General features: G+C 56.1%; 1 protein-coding gene across 1 annotated transcript in view; it reads right to left on the reverse strand.

Moving 5' to 3' along the window:
- Positions 1-16,428, reverse strand: part of LGR6 (leucine rich repeat containing G protein-coupled receptor 6) — a 121,574-nt gene that overhangs the window by 72,235 nt on the left and 32,911 nt on the right. The window contains exon 4 of the mRNA XM_056110523.1: positions 13,644-13,715. Coding sequence (XP_055966498.1) covers positions 13,644-13,715 — 72 coding nt within the window. The remainder of the gene's footprint in view (positions 1-13,643; positions 13,716-16,428) is intronic.

Genomic DNA, 16,428 nt, shown 5'->3' on the forward strand with positions numbered 1-16,428 from the left:
TGGGTGGTTTCTGACCGGATGAGCACGATGGCTTCTGGGGGGACCTTCTGGCGTTTGGGGGACCCTTGGGTTCCTCCCCAGCTCCATGACAAGAAAGCCCAGAACCCGGGTCTCCCCGCCTGCTCCCAGGCTCTACCACACCCCAGCACGCCTGCTCCCCTCCCAGGTGGGCTCCTCCCCCGCAGCCCAGATGTTGGGGGGTGTCACTGAGCCCCGGGGGACCCCGATTAGCAGATGTGCAGCTGAGAGGCAGGTTCCGGGGGCAGCGGCAGCTGCGCTGGCCCAGCAGGCCCAGTGGCTCCCAGAGGAAGCTCGTGGCCTCCAGCCTGTCAGCTGCAGCCGTCAGCGCAGGAAGCAGAGGGGGGCCGCGGGGGGAGCTGCCGCTGGGGGTGGAGGTGGGGGGCCCAGTCACTGGCCGCCAGCCCAACCTGGAGCTCTGGAAATCAAGAATGCCTCCCCCCACCCCACGTCAGCAAGAGCCCCCTCCCCCAGCGCAGGATCGGAGATGAACCTTAAGTAGCAGGTCACTCCAAGTACGGTTATTCTTAGCTTGGGAAGACATCCAGTGCTTTCAGGTCTTTTATTTTGTTGTAACCAGTTTAGCCCCCAGGTTTGTTTGAGGGGGGCTGATGGAGATTCTTTGGGCAGCCCCGACAACACACCTCTCCAGGGTCTCACATTGTCCCCATCCAGCAGCAGGGCTGAGTCCCTCAGGGCAGGTCCTGGGCTCTGCCTCCACCTGCAACCCTGCCTCCCCCGGAAATGACCGCTGAGCTGGGGAAGACTGCTTCTAGTGGAGGTGGTCCACGGGGCAGAAAGAGCCAGGGCCCGGATGCAGCCCCAGCTCCTGTTCTTACAACCTGGGTGTGCTGCCACAAGTTCCTTAACCTCTCTGGCCTCGTGTGCTCACTCTTGCCTGCCCACATGTACAGGCAGAGACCCCTCGCGCCTCCTCCGAGACAGGAGGAGGACCAGGTGGGGGAATCCAGGATTAAAAAGAGAAACTGGGACTGGAGCGATAGCACAGCGGGTAGGGCATTTGCCTTACACACAGCCGACCTGGGTTTGATTTCCAGCATCCCATATGGTCCCCCGAGCACCGCCAGGAGTAATTCCTGAGAGCATGAGCCAGGAGTAACCCCTGTGCATCGCCAGGTGTGACCCAAAAAGCAAAAAAAGAAAAAGAAAAAAAAAAAGAAACTGTCTCCACAGAGCATCACAGTCAGACGTTCTGAGAAATGCAGCGTTGGCAGGTTTCGCAGCTGTGCCAGGGCCGTCCAGGTGATCACGCACAACCTACCAGGCAGGTGGACAACCCAGGACCACCGCCATCCTACCTGCGCTCCCCACCGGCCACCAAGGCACTCAGCAACAGAGAGGAAGCACAGGGATATCAAGGGCAGGGGAGGCTCTGCAGGCTGCCCATCAGCATGTCCCAAGGCAGCCTGGAGGCAGGCACACCTGCAGGTCGAGACTTTCAGACTGAGGCCTGGAGGGGGAGTGGATGTTGGGCGGGTGGGAGAGACAGAGGAGGAGGGACACGGGGGCGGGGAGGGGGCGGGGAGGGGGCAGAGAAGCACCAGCTGCCCCCCTGGGTGCAGTGTCAGGCGAGAGAGGGACAGCTTCGCCGCAGGGCTGGACCTTTGTCCCAGGGCAGCCGGGAGCCCATGAAGAGCATCACGTGGAGGAGGGACCCGGGCAGTGTGGGAGTCGGGTTGGGGCAGGTTCAGAGTGGAACCAGGGGCACCGATGAAGATGCTCATGAGGGTGGGCGGATGAGAAGCATCCCAGGGGTGCAAAGGGAAGCAGGTTTCTTCCGGGGCACCCAGGAGGCACTGCTGCTGGGATGTGGCTCAGCAGTGGATGGAGCTGTGACCAGTGGGGCTGACTACCAGGATTCTGGAATTGGGAACGGAAAGGATGGAGGCCTCGTTTCATGAGATGGAAGGTGCCAGAGAGGCACAGAAGGGGAAGTGTCGTCTGAGGCAGAGAGGGTTCCCCCAGGGGAGGGTCCGTGCGGCAGCTGGTCACCCCACAGCAGGCTGGAACTGGGGTCTCCAGGAACCCAGAGACACAGACAGTGCAGAGACAGGAAGGAGCCTCAGGATAGCGCACCGACAGTGCGGTCTGCCCATGGGAGGACGCCAGGGACAGAGGGGTGGACACAGCCCCTTGCCAGAGGAGAGGGAATGAGATACTGGTGAAGAGAGAACATACTGGCCGCAGAGTAGGGAAGGCTCAGGAAGGGCCCAGAGGGTCACTGAGCCAGGCTGGAGGTGGCCAAGTGGAGACCACTGGTGTGGACCAGAAGAAGAGGGAGGAGAGAAGGGAGTCACAGAGGGCAGGGGCAGTCTGGACCTAGCAGTGGCGAACCCCTGCCCCATGTTGCCCATCGTTCTCGGTCCCGCCTCAACCCTGCTCCCTTGTACCTGCCCTGGACTAGGGTGCCATGACTGAGCTGGTGATCCCTGTGGCTCCTGTCCCTTCTCTAAGGAACACCTCCGATTCTTCTGGAAGGGAAGGACAGCACTTGCAAGCCTGGCCTGCTTCAGGGGAGAGACAGCACACAGGGACAGGGGCTATCTGGGGAGTATGGGGAGTTACGGGGCTCAGTCTCCTGTTACCTGCCACCGAACACCAACCCCTCCTCACCTGCCTCCACCAAGACCCTCTCCATAGGTCCCCCAAAGTCTCTTCAACAGGCCTCCCTGAACAGATTTTTTGTTTGTTTTTTGGGTCACACCTGGTGATGCACAGGGGTTACTCCTGGCTCTGCACTCAGGAATTACTCCTGGCAGTGCTCGGAGGACCGTATGGGATGCTGGGAATCGAACCCGGGTTGGCCACGTGTAAGGCAAATGCCCTACCAGCTGTGCTATCGCTCCAGCCCCTCCCTGACCAGTTTTACTGGGGGGAAGGAGTGGCTCTGAGTACAGAGCAGGTACAGGGACAGTGAGGGGAGGGGTCACCCTTGACCAAAGTCATCCCCCATAGGGTCACATTCCAGAGCAGCACCCTTAGCCATCACAGATCAAAATAAGACATCTCTTTCCAACATCTGCAGGGGGCCGGGCTCCAGCCCCTGCGCCCTGCCAGCCCCCCAGGGACACAGTAGACACTTCCACTCTGAGCCTTGGGGCTCCTCACCTGTGGGAGGGTGTGAAGGGAGGTGGACTGGGTCACCCCCAGGCGGGCGCCAGCAGCCCTGGTTTGCCAAGGGCCTGCGGTCTGGGGCCAGCAGCCTCCACCCCCGCGGCCTCCAGCCCGGGACCAGCCAGCCCGGTGCTCACGCCGCCTTTTCCGGCCTGTGTGTGGCTTTGCACACACCAGCCAGCAGCTGGCAGATGCGGGGGCTCCACAGGCTCATAAACGGGTGGAAAATTACTCATAGACTCTCAAAAAAGATCACACTGCGGCGGCCCGTCTTCTCTCCCCAGGACGGCCGAGGGGCGGGAGGGAGGCAGGGAGGCAGGCAGCTCCACGCCTTCTGCTGGGACCAGAGCCCCCCTCACCTCCGCTTGAGACCACTCCAGGGCTTTAGTGCCACCAAATTGGAAAGAACGGTAAGAGCACCCCGCAAATGTCGGGAGTAGACCCGGGTGAGACGGTCCAGCCCTCCCTGTGGCCCTCAAGCCAGAAGAGAGAATTGTGACTCAGGACTTTCAGATTAAGGGACTCTCTCCCCAGTGGGTCCACAAGGCTGGGAAGTTCTTCCCCACATCTAACCTTTCTCTCTCCAGCTGTGTTCTCCAAGAGGCCATCTGGTCTACCTCATGGCCTCCAGCCTGTCCCCGGCCAACCCTACTTAAACCTTCCCTTTCACCCATGTAAAATAAGAGACTTCAGGGGAAGAAAGGGTGGAAAGTTTGAGGATTTGCATAGAAAGTCCCTCTTTTTCTTTTTGAATTTATTTTAGCAGCCGTGATTTACTATTTTGGGCTGTAGCGATAGCACAGCGGGTAGGGCGATTGCCTTGCACACAGTTGACCCGGCTGACCAGAGTTTGATTCCTCCACCTTCAATTCCTTCGCCCCTCTCCGAGAGCCCGGCAAGCTACCGAGAGAATCTTGCCCGCATGGCAAAGCCTGGCAAGCTACCCGTGACGCATTCGATATGCCAAACCCAGTAACAACAAGTCTCACAATGTTACTCGGCCCGCTCAAGCAAATCGATGAACAATGGGAGGACAGTGACAGTGACAGTGATTTACTATTTTATGAAACTGTCAGTGTTTGGGCTCCATACATCCAACAGTCCATCATCAGACATCAGACCCCATAGTGCCTGTTTCCCTCTGGGCTACCCCTCACCCAGTCCTGCCTCACACCCTGTCCAGGGGCTTCTAGTCATGGCCACCACTGCTCTTAAGGACTTTGGGGGAGTGCACAGTCCCCTAGAAGCTTCTGGACAAGAGTTCAGGGTTTCTCAAGTTTTCATCACCAAGAAATTGTGTGCAAGGTAGAGGGGGTGGGTCTTGCTAAAGTGCAGGTTCTGCACCTCTATGCCTTATGCGGAACTGAAGCAACACGCCCCCCATCCCTGAACCCACTGTGAAACAATGGTTCCTGCTCCACATTAGCTGTCACCTGGGGAGATGTTTTCAGATCCATACTCCTGGGTCCTAACCCTCAAGTTTTAGTTCTGGAGGTCTGCATGGGCTCCTATAAACTTCCCAAGAGTTGAGAAGCCCATGGTTTTAGGGAACAAATCATGGGTCCCTCACAGCTGCCCTTCTTGCAGAGTTCAGGGTCCTGATTGGGACTTGGGACTCATACACACCATTTACCAGTTCTTGATCAGCTCCCGAAACCTTCATTTCCTCATTTTAAAATAGAGATGAATTGGGGCATGAACAAGAGTACAGTGGTAGGATTTTGCCTTGCATGCGGCCAACCTGGGTTTAATCCCAGCACCCCATGTGGTAATCTGAGCCCACCAGGAGTAATTCCTAAGTGCAACGTCAGGAGTAAGCCCTGAGCATCACCACTTCAAAAACCAAAGGAAAATAAAATGGAGGTGAGAATAGCCCCCTGAGAGACCAACAAAGAATAAGCAAGGCATGTCTGCCAAACATTAGCCTCAAGCCCGGTGCCCTAGCGAGCATCTGACAAGCATTAACCACCAATATGATTCTTATTACACACATTGGGCTTCACCTGTTTTTCATTCCTTAGTCAACGCCCTTTTAGCTCTTATACATTAATTTTACATTGTGTTCACTTTCACTGATTTTTCTGTCTTGTAAACTGAAATCCACAGATTATAGGAGGAAAGGGGTGAAGATGAGGGCTTGGGGGTGTTGAACCATGAGCTGCTGAAAGGAAAATCACTTGTTTTAGTGTTGATCTCAGTAACCTTAATGCCAGGCATTTTAGAACAAACCAATGGAGGGAAAGGAGGAGAGGAAGGGATGATAGGCGGATGAATGAATGAATGCATAATAGATGAACGGATGGATGGATGGGTGGGTGGATGAGTATGGGTGGATGGATGGATGAGTGGAAGGGTGGACGGGTAGATGAATGTAAGAGTGGATGGATGAATGGATGATAGATGAAGTGGTGGATGGATGAGTGGATAAATGGGTTGACAGATGAATGGATGATGGATGGATGAATAGATGAGTGAATGGGTAGACGGATGATGAATGGATAGATGGATGATGGATGGATGAGTGTATGGGTGGATGGATAAATGGATGAATGAACAGATGGATAAATGGATGGATGGATGGATGGATGGATGGATGGATGGATGGCAAAGTGGTAGGTGGGTAGATGGAAGGAGAGACACTATTGGCTCTCTTCTTCCCTTTATCCATAGAATCCAGACTGGGGCTCTGCATAGGTATCAGCTAGTCAAGAAAGGGAAATAAAAGTGCATAAAAACCTTACCCCTGTCCTCTCCTGAAGATAAGGGTGTTACCCCTTCATGGCTCTGCCAGAGCCCAGGTGCCCCTAAACCAGATCTGACTTACCAGCTCCCACACCTCCACCTTTGATGCTTCTGCCTCCCTCAGACTTATCTTTCAAGGGTTCCTGTGGCTCAGGGGGTGCGAGAGTTGAGGTGTGCAGGGCCGAGCACCACACTGCTTCTGAGTGGTGTAGCTCAGGTCAACTCTGCTCCAGACCAATGTTTCTGGCAGAGCAAACCTGTGCAGGCCCATCCAACTCATTTAGGAGTCTAGGAACCAAATAACCCATGTTCAGACCTTTCTCAGAGGCTGGGGGTCTGCCCTCACGCCCGCCCACCCACCCACCTCAGAGCAGCCCTGGCCCCAAATGCATGTAGCAATCAACTCCCGGAACCGTGAGAAATCCAAATGTGGTAGCGTATAATCAGGGAGCCTGAAATAGCCGCATGAGCGAGGCCATCTGCTGCCTTGCAAGTCCCTGGGGGCCCTTCTCTGGGCCCCACAGCATGACTAGCTGGCAGGGAGGTTGGGTGGTGCTGACAATATTCTCTAAGTCACCTGTAAAGCTCAGGGGCACCTGGGTTGGAGTAGGGGGAGGGGGGCTTTCTCTCTGGCAAACTGGGTGTCTCTAGGATAGAGCCTCGGAAGGGAGCTGCCCAGACCTCAGGCCCTGCTTGCTCTCCCCTGCCACTCTAAGCCATCCTTTGCCAGCTTCCCTCTCTGGACACAGCTGGACACTGGTCTCCCTGAGCCTCTCTGTTGCCTTTCTGACTCAACTCTCAGTCTCTCCCCACAGACATCCTTCTATGGGATGCTGACCAGCTCTCCCGCCTCTGCTAGCCATCTTACCCCCAGTGTGTAGAATGGGAACAAGTCTGAGCTCCCAGCACGAGTGGATTTATGGGGCCTTCTTTGGGAAAAAGGGCATTTGTGGATATGCCGAAGAACCTTGCAGTGAGGTATCGGATAAAGCCCAAATCCAATGATAAGGGCCCCCATAAGAGAACACAGGAATAAAGGATAAGATGTGCCATGTGAAGACTGAGAAGGGAGGGAGGCAGTCCCAAGGTGCTCTGGCCACTAACAGGGCTCTGCCACCAAAGGGGCACATTGGGAACACCTGGTCTCCCTAGGAACACTACACTCCTAAAGCCTTGGGCTCTGGACAGGAAAGTGGAACCATATTCCCAGGCAGAGGTGGGTGGGTGGATGGCTAGAAGGACGGATGAGTGGGTAGGATGGATGCATAGTTGAAATAGGTGGATGGATGAATAGATGTTTGGTTGAGGTGGGGAATAGATGATTGAGGTGAGGGGATGGTTGAGGTGGGGGTGGATGAGTGAAATGGGGTGGATGGATGGATGGATACATAGATGAATGGATGGGCAGTTGAGATGGGATGGGTGATTGAGGTGGGGTGGATGGGTGAAGTAGAGGATGGATGATGGATGGATGGATGGATGGATGGATGGATGGATGGATGGTTGATGTGGGTGGGGGGTGGATGGGTGGGCAACTGTTGAGGTGGGTGGATGGACGCTAGCCGGATGCATAGTGGGTGATGTGAATTATTTCCTGGAGCATCAGGTATCGGGCAGAAGACTGGAACCATCTCCCCAGAAAAAGTTCAGGCCTTTCCTCTTCACCTCCACCTCATGACCTCAGAAGATTACACAGGTTCCAGACTTGTAGGCCCCATTATACAGCCAACACCAGAGCAAGCGAGCGAGTGAGTGCCTCAGCCATCAGACAATTCACTGGAAAGGAGAGTTGGAGAGGTCCTTTGGGTGGTAGTACGGACAGAACTACCTAGGGGTTGAAGTGTTACACACCTAGAGAGGTATGAGTCAACGCCCTGGAATTCCACTAATACTGTAAATCAAGGATAAATCAGCGAAAAGGAAAATTTAATCACTGCCAAATCCAATTATGAGAAGCAATTCAGGAACAAGCAGGTCCCTGGTTAGAAAGCTCAGGTGTGACAGCCTCCACTCTGGAACGTGGGTGCCAGTCACCTGGTCATCCCATTAGAGAAACGAGGAAACTTCAGTTCACAGAGGCAGGTGACTGATCTGCTCGGGGCTGCACGGCTCAAGAGTGGCAGAGCCGGGACTCAGGTCTCTGGGCCCAAACGCATTGTGGCTTGGAGGAGGTACCCGGGGACAGAGGTTAGGGCAGGGTGCTTTGGAATCAGAACTAAGACAGAAAGACAGTTTGACTGCCTCTTTGCTGTGTGACTTTGTGCAGGTTGATGAACTCCTCTGGGCCACAAGGCAGAGTGACAGGAGCAGGCTCCCTGCACCCAGGCCTGACTCGCCCTGTCCTTCTCAGCAGCAGGCCCTCAAGCGTTGGTTGCCTTGGGCTGACCGGGCTATGAGCACCACCGTATGCTGACTTGGTCTCTGTTGGACCCTGGCACTGCTTTCAGACCCAAAGCCTTGGCGGCCCAGTTCTAACCAGCTTCACGTGGCTGGACTTTGCTGTGAGATACCCCTCCCCCAATATCACCCCCCAGACCCCCACCCCCACCCCTGCTGAGAGTCCAGAATCCCAGGATCAGGCTGTTTTTCTGTTTTCCCCCTTTATTCCTGCCCCCTGGGCCTGTCTGAGTCTCTCAGGGACTGGCCAGCCCCAGCTTCCGGGCCCCACCCAGCCTGCTCGGGGCCTTTCCCAAGCTGTTTTTCTGCTTTTCCAGCCCCGTCCCCTCGGCCTGCCTCACCCCCACCCACTTTCTACTTCCCCCCAGGCTCCGCTGGCTTCCCATGGTTTCTCCTGGCCCTGGCCCAAGCCTGGCAGGACGCGGCTGGCACTGCCACCCAGTCTCCCCACGGGTTGGGAGGGAGCAAGGGGATCCCGGGCCTGCACGCCATCCACCTCAGGGGTGAGCCAGTGGGTCTGTGTAGGTCTCTGTGGGAGGCACCCCCACCCCTGGCCACACTCCTGACTCGGTCACCGCTGTCCGGTCCCGGCAGGGTGGAGAGTGGGCAGGGGGCCGGATGCCCACTGAGGATCGGGAGTGGGAGGAGAGAGTGCCACAACCCCCCTTTGTTGTTGTTTGTTTGTTTGTTTTTTGGGGGTTTTTTTGGGGGGGGTTTGGGTTTTTTTTTTTTTTTTTTGCTTTTTGAGTCATACCCAGCGATGCACAGGAATTACTCCTGGCAGTGCTTGGGAGACCAATATGGGATGCTGGGAATCAAACCCGAGTCAGCTGCATGCAAGGCAAATGCCCTACCTGCTGTGCTGTCATTCCAGCCCCCACAAGCCCCCTTTGGAGGTGAGGCGGCCAGCTCCAGGTAAGCCGCCCCAGACCCCCAGGCAGAGCCGGGGCTGGATACACCTCTCAGATCTGTCGACCAGAAGGAGCCACGGGTGGGCGCAGAGAAGGCTGCCCAGCACTGCCCATCCCACCAGCCACACGGCCCTGCAACTGCCGCCCACATCCCTCGCAGCTTGGAAGAGCCCCCAGCCCATCTGAGCATCTATTCCCGGCCCGGAGCGGCAGAGATGGAGGCCACTGAAGAGGGGGGGTCCTTGCAGGACACAGTCAGATGAGGTCCCTAAACATCTCGTGTCGCACCAGCCCACACAGGCGCTCACAGGATTGTCACTTGCCCCAACCCTCTCCTTCGGACCTTCCCCAGGGGCCTGGTTCTACCGTCACTCTCAAGGATCTGAATGATGCAGGAAGCATTGCTTTGAAACCCAGTTTGCAAAAGCTCCGGATATGCACCTGTCACCCAGAACTCCAGGTTAGGGTGCATGGTGGTTACTGCTCCTCAACATACAGAGAGACAGGAAGGGAGGGAGGGAAAGGGAGAGAGAGGGGGAGGGAGGGAGACAGAAGATGGGAGAGAGAGGAAGGGAGAGAGGGAGGGAGAGAGAGAAAGGGCGGGAGTGAGGGAGGGAGGGAGAGAGGGGGGAGGGACGAAGGGAGGGAGGGAGAGGAAGGGAGAGAGAGGAAGGGAGAGAGAGAGGAAGGGAGAGAGGGAGAAAGAGGAAGGGAGAGGGAGGGAGGGAGGGAGGGAGGGAGGGAGGGAGGGAGGGAGAAAGAGGGAGGGAGGGAGGGAGAAAGAGGAAGGGAGAGAGGGAGAAAGAGGAAGGGAGAGAGGGAGGGAGAAAGAGAGAAAGAAGGAGGGAGGGAGGGAGGAAGGGAGAGAGGGAGGGAGGGAGGGAGGGAGGGAGGGGAAGGGAGAGAGAGAGAAAGATGAAGGGAGAGAGGGAGGGGGAAAGAGAGAGAGAGGGAGGGAGGGAGGGAGGGAGGGAGGGAGGGAGAGAGAGGAAGGGAGAGAGGGAGAAAGAGGAAGGGAGAGAGAGGGGGGAAGAGAGAAAGGGGAGGGAGGGAGAGGAGAGGGAGAGAGAGGGGAGAAGGGAGAGAGGGCAGGAGAGAGGGAGGGAGAGATGGAAGAAAAGAAGGAGGGAAGGAGGGAGGGAGGGGGAAAGACAGAGAGAGGAAGGAAGCAAGGGAGGAGAGAGAGGGAGAGGAGGAGAGAGAGGGAAGGAGAGAGAACTAGAGAGAGCGCCTCCAGTTTGCCCAAGGAGCTTGGCCACCCCTACCTGCAAGCATCCCAAACTCAACACGTCCCAAAGTGGCCTCAGCCTCTCCCGGTCCCTTAGGCCCCTCCACGTCCTCTGAGGTTCACTGCCATCTTCCCTGTGCTCTTCCCAGGTGCGAGGCTCTTGGGAACCCGCCTCTCCCGACAAGCCTGACTGTCAGTCTGACTCCCCTTCCTCCAGCAGACCACGTCACGGCTGCCGCTGGGTAGAGACACCCACACCCAGCCAAAGGTAGAGTGCCAAGCCTACCGTGTCTATCGACTCTCCTCATTCTGCCAGGTAAGGGTCCTCGAGGCTGCTGCTGCCTCCACTCGCTGGCAAGGAAACGAAAGCAGACCCTCCAGGGTGAAGGAGGAGGCTGGAGGCCATTCCCGAGGGCTCGAGAATCCACGCCCTTCCTTTGGCTGATCTCCTGCCCCTTCACTGGCTCCCTGTCCCAGTTTGATACCTAAGTCACCTTTCACTTGTGCAAACTTGACCCCGGTCCTCTAGGAAGCCCCAGGCCTGACCCTAACACCCAGCCCCTTAGCAAGCCTCATAAGTACACACTTCAAAGGTGCAAACCTTGTCACCATTCTCTAGCGCTCCCCAGGTCGAACCTAATTCCCAAGCCCTGAGCAAGCTTCATGCCTGTGGCTTAGGCATTCTCTCACTCGTTCCTGGTTTCACTCCACTGGCTCCTTCCCGCAACATTCACACACACACGCACACACACACACACACACACACACACACACACAGAGCTCTCCATTGACTAGCTCTGTCTTTGCACACACCTTTCTTTTTATTTTATTTCATTTTATTTTTAGAAAGTTGTTCACAACAATTCATTACATTTCATATCCAAACACCAATCCCACCACCATTGCATCTTCCCACCACCATATTACGAATGTTTCTGCCCCAAATCCCAAATCATGCCCCCCAAAGCAGAACCGAAACCGTTAATTTTGTATTGCTTGTTATGAATAATCCGCTAAAAATAATTCAATAAAGTTTCCTTACAGGAAAGTATGTGCAGATTGTTGTATTTCACCCTGGAGCCATTAAGCCCATGTATAAGACATTAGTAACAAGTTTGGTAAACCTCATCAAACATTGTGCACATGTCATTCTTTGCTCTGTGTCCGTCCCTGCCTCTTTGTCTGGGTCTTGTCCCCTGGAAAAGCCTCAATGTAAGCATCAGATAAGCCAACTAGTGGCCAGTGAACCGGACACTCATGACACTCTCAGCCCCTCTTCCAGACTCAGGTCCTCTCTCCTCAAATCCCCATCATGTTCACTCTATCTGTTCTCTCTCTGGCCACCCGGGAGATAGGCAGGCAGACTTGAAGATGGAGAAACTAAGGCACAGAGAAGGTATGTGACAAAGAACAGGAAACTGAAGCCCAGTTTCTGCCTCACAGACCAGTGTCCCCCTTAAGAGATTGCTAGAGGCAAGGTCTCCTCAGCCCGTATCTGACTTTGGAGTGGGAACAGGGCCCAGGTGACAGGTGACAGGAAGTGATGGCCAGGTGGGAGACAGAGTCAGCCCTCCAGCATAGAAGCTGTCTTGGCGACAGGGGCTGGGGTGGGATGGGGGTTGAGAGGGGTACAGGGGACACTGGTGGTGGAAAATGTGCACAGGTGAAGGGATGGGTGTTCAATCATTGTAGAGTTTAAACTCAAAAGTGAAAGCTTTGTAAGTATAGCTCAAGGTGATTCTATTTAAGGATCTATATTTATATATACATATATAATATATTTAAATATATAAATATTTATATATAATAATATATTATATATAATTTTTTTTTAAAAAAGAAGCTGTCTTGGCTCAGGGAGTGCAGGAAGGCTGCTTGTCTGGCCTGGCCCTTCTGAAGCCCTAAGACTGAGGTTCATCATGAAACAAAAGGCCTAAAATCAAGTGTGAAGTCCAGTCAAAGTAAGTATCCTGGGCTGGAGCGACAAAACAGCAGATAGGCGCTGGCCTTGTATGCAGCTGACCTGGGTTCACTCCCTAGCACCCCATGTGGTCCCCTGAGCCCCCATAAGTGATCCCTGAACACAGAGCCAGAAATAAGCCCTGAGAATTACTAAGTGTAACCTTAAAAAAAAAAAAGAGGAAAGAAAAAATGTCCAAGTGTCCTCTTTCTCCTCTTTGATGTCTCACTGGAAGCGCTTCCCCTGCTTGGCTGGTGCCTGGACAATAATTCGGGGAGCCCCGAGAAAGAGGGGCAAATGCGTCTTTCTGCTGCTGTCTCTAGGGGGAGAGGCCCCAGGTGAAGGAAGGGAACTGAGGACACGGGATCAGACACAGAAGCAGGGGAGAGTGTGGGCCAGGCCCCCACATCCCGGCCCTCTGCTCAGGGTGGAAAAGACCTGAATGGATACAGGCCACTTTCCTTCGCCCACTTTCAACTCCAACCTCAGCAGCGTCTGTTTAGAGAGTCCAACTTATGCATCCTGGGTCCAGAGGGGACCACGCTGGACCCCCAGGCCAAGACTCTCCAGGTCTTTGGACACACAGTCCCTGCACTGCTGAGAGAACCAGGCCTGTCTCCCAACTCTGCTTTCTCCCAGTTACCTATTTGCAATCCCATCCGCTGCAAAGGCACCTGACGGTTCAATTGGTGAAATTCCCGCAAGTATTAGGCCCCCCACATCCCGGGTGCTGAGTCTGGGCGTCAGAGCCTCTGCAGGCTGGCAGCACCTTCATCCACACCACATCATTCCAGCACCTTCATCCACAGCAACGCCTGCTCCCGCCTCTGCCCCTACTGGGCGGGACGGGAACTGCACCATTCCCCGCCAGATGTCATGGGGGGCTGGGGGGGAGCCCTGCTGTGAGGCCCAAGGGCGGTCCCAGCCCCAAGTTAGGGAAATGGGTGTGTGGGCCCCACACCCCACAAGCCCCGGGGGCTGAGCAGGCTAGGTGGAGGAGACAGCCCCTTCCTGCTGTGTCTTTGGGGTGGCTCGATGGCGGGGCGCCAACCCCTCTGAGGGAGGTCCCGTTCCCACAGCCCCAGTCCCTGAGATGCACACGGGCGTGTACACAAACACAAACACAGAGAACCAGCACCCCAGAGGCCCTGAGCCAGAGCAGTGGCGCTGTCTGGGAGTGGGAGTCGGAAAGGGGCCCCCGCAGAGAGGAGAGGTGCTGGGAAGTGACCTGGGCCGGCCCCCCAGAACTTACAGAGACTGCAGGTTGGGAAGGTCCCCCAGCGCCTCGGCGGGGATGCCTCTCAGCTGGTTGTTCTGCAGCATCCTGCAAGGGGAGGAAAAGGTTTTCAGAACCCGGGGCTCCCCCCCCCCCACCCAGAGTGCCCCCTCCACCCACGCCACACCCCACACTCTCCAGGCCAGCATCTAAGCCCCAGGGGAAGCCCCTAGATTCAGACAAGGCGTCTGGGTGGGGAAAACCCAGGGAGGCTGCTGGGAGGAGGGGGCCTGCAAAGAGCCATGGGGAGGCCCCAGGGAGCACAGCCTGGAAAGGGTGAGCACCAGAGTCCACACGCCGCCAACCCGTCACAGCCGACCCAGGAGGAATGTGGGGGCCAGTAGGTTTGTGTCCCCCATCTCCAACCCTGGCCTCGGTTTCCCCGAGGTGGAGGCTTCTCAGGGCCACCTGAGTCCTGCACTTGGAGGTGAGGCCAAAGCACCGAGAGGGAGAACAAACCCGTGGCGCTGCAGACCAGGTACCATGGAGGTCAAGAGGAGGCAGAGCAACCTCCCAAAGTGGCGTCCCCTGAGGCGCGGGGGCTGCTGCCTGGTGCTGAGGGAGCCTCGGAGCACCTGGGGGCGGGGGGGGGGGGCAGGCAGTCTGTTCCTGGAAGCTTCTGGACCTGCACAGCCCCGAGAAGGCAGCAGGAAAGAGGTTCTTTCCTCAGGCAAAGAGCTCAAGGGCCAGCTCTGGGCCCTGGAACGTTCCAGACACAAGCTCCCACTTCTCCCAGAAAGCTCCACCACCCAGCTCAGGCCCCGTACGGGCTCCACATGGGAAAATGCAGAGGAGAGGGGTTGGGGTGTGGGCACCATTCCGGGGCCCTGCTGGCCTCTGACACACCTTTAGGGACAGAAGAGAATCCCTGACAAACCCACTCACTCCCCTGCCCTGGATGGGGATACGGTCTGGGGAAAGGCCAGGCTGTGGGTGCCCTGGTGGGCACACTGGATGTGGGGAGTCAGGCCCCACGGGCCCCCCACACTCCCGAGACCCTTCCAATGCAGAGATCTGCCTCCAAGGTGGGACCAAACCGGGACCCTGCAGCCCCGGGCCTGTCTCCTAAGCTCCCCTCATTCTAGCAGGTTACATTGATGACAAGAAAACAGATGGTGACAGTGGGTGACAGCGGTGGTGACGGGCTACCACAGTGACAGTGGTTGACAGCAGGTAGTGACAGGCAACAGACAGAGTGGGTTATAGCAGGTGACAGCAGGGATAGTGGATGACAGCAGATGACAGAAAGTGACAGTGAAGCCAAAATAGGTGACAGTGGGTGATGGCAGGTGACAGCAGATGATGGTGAGACAGCACGTGACAGGGGCAACAGTGAAGACAGGTGACAGCAGGGATGGTGAGAGAAGTGGCAGTGGCTTCCACTCCAGCTGTGGCTCCCTCTACCGATGGCAGGAATGACATGGAGGCTGCAGGGATATCTGAGCGGATCAGAAAATTAGAGCTTCCTGTGGTATCACACTAGAGCAAACCAGGCGACAGACAGCTCAGCTGAGACCGTCATTTCTTCTGGGGTCTCGCTGTCCACAGCTTACTCCGAGGCCTCTTCCCCCGACAAAGCCTCACCTTGAAACTCAGGGTCTGGCCAAGAGCCACCCTGCCCTCTTCTGTCTAGAGGGGGCCTGTGTTCTTGGTTACTCGGGGCTGCCTGACCTCACCCAGAGGCATCAAGAAGCAACGAGGAGTCACACAGCAGACACACGAGCTGCTCACACAGGCGCCCCCTCCCCTTGGTACAGCAGAGGCTTTACCAAGTCACCCCAAAGCAGCACCCCCACTTCCTGAGCATTTCCATGCATCTGCACCCCTCACTACTCGGGTTCCATCCTTTCTCTCTCTACCCGGGTCTAGAAGGACCCAGTTGAGGTCTCCACACGGCGCTTCACTTCTAACACATGCTGTTACATGCCTCCCAGTGTCCAGAGCCCCCAGGGCCCCCCAGATCACCCATCCCATGCCACTGTGGTCATCGGGAAGGTCTGTCTGTTACAGAACAACACACCATGCTGCAGGCTGGCGTGTGGGATTTGGCCCGGCCCCTCTCCATGGCCGCTTATCCCTTGTCCCAGCACCCTTAAGCCCCCAGGGCAGGAGTCACGAGGGGCAGGAGCCTCAACACAAGAACCAGAATTTTCCAGAGCATGACCCCACAGTGGTTTGCAGAGGCCCATTGTTCAGTCCTAGGGTGAGGCCTCTGAGTCCCTGGGGACGCCTCCACTTTAACCAAAGATGTGCCCCTTTCTCCATGTTGGACTCCAAGACTCCAGCACACAGCTGTTCTTCTTCTAAAGTTCCTATTGCTAAAAATATTGGGTAATTTATTTCAATGGCCTCCTTTTATTTACTTTGTTGTTGTTGTTGTTGTTTTATTTGTTTGGGGGCAATACTCGGTGGTGCTAAGGGCTTACTCCTAACTCTGTGCTCAGGGATTGCTCTTGGCAGCATTACCATATGGGATGCTGGGGATTGAATAAGGCTAAACACATGCAAGGCACCTGCCCTACCAACTATCCTACCTACTATACACAGGCTCCAGCCCCATCGAATGGCCATTTTAAAGGTGAGAAAACCAAGCCCCATAAAAAGGAAAACTGGGGGTTTGAAGGACCAGGAACTTAGTGATGCCTAATTGAGAATTTGGTTGGGCCCTGCTCTGGCCTTAGTCAGAGCCTCTTCCGGGGGGGATAGCTCTGAGGGTCTCCGGGCTCCTGGAGCCCCAGGCAGCCTCACTCCACAGAGCAGG

This window comes from Sorex fumeus, unplaced genomic scaffold, assembly GCF_029834395.1.
Source record: "Sorex fumeus unplaced genomic scaffold, SorFum_2.1 ptg000010l, whole genome shotgun sequence".
Classification (NCBI taxonomy): domain Eukaryota; kingdom Metazoa; phylum Chordata; class Mammalia; order Eulipotyphla; family Soricidae; genus Sorex; species Sorex fumeus.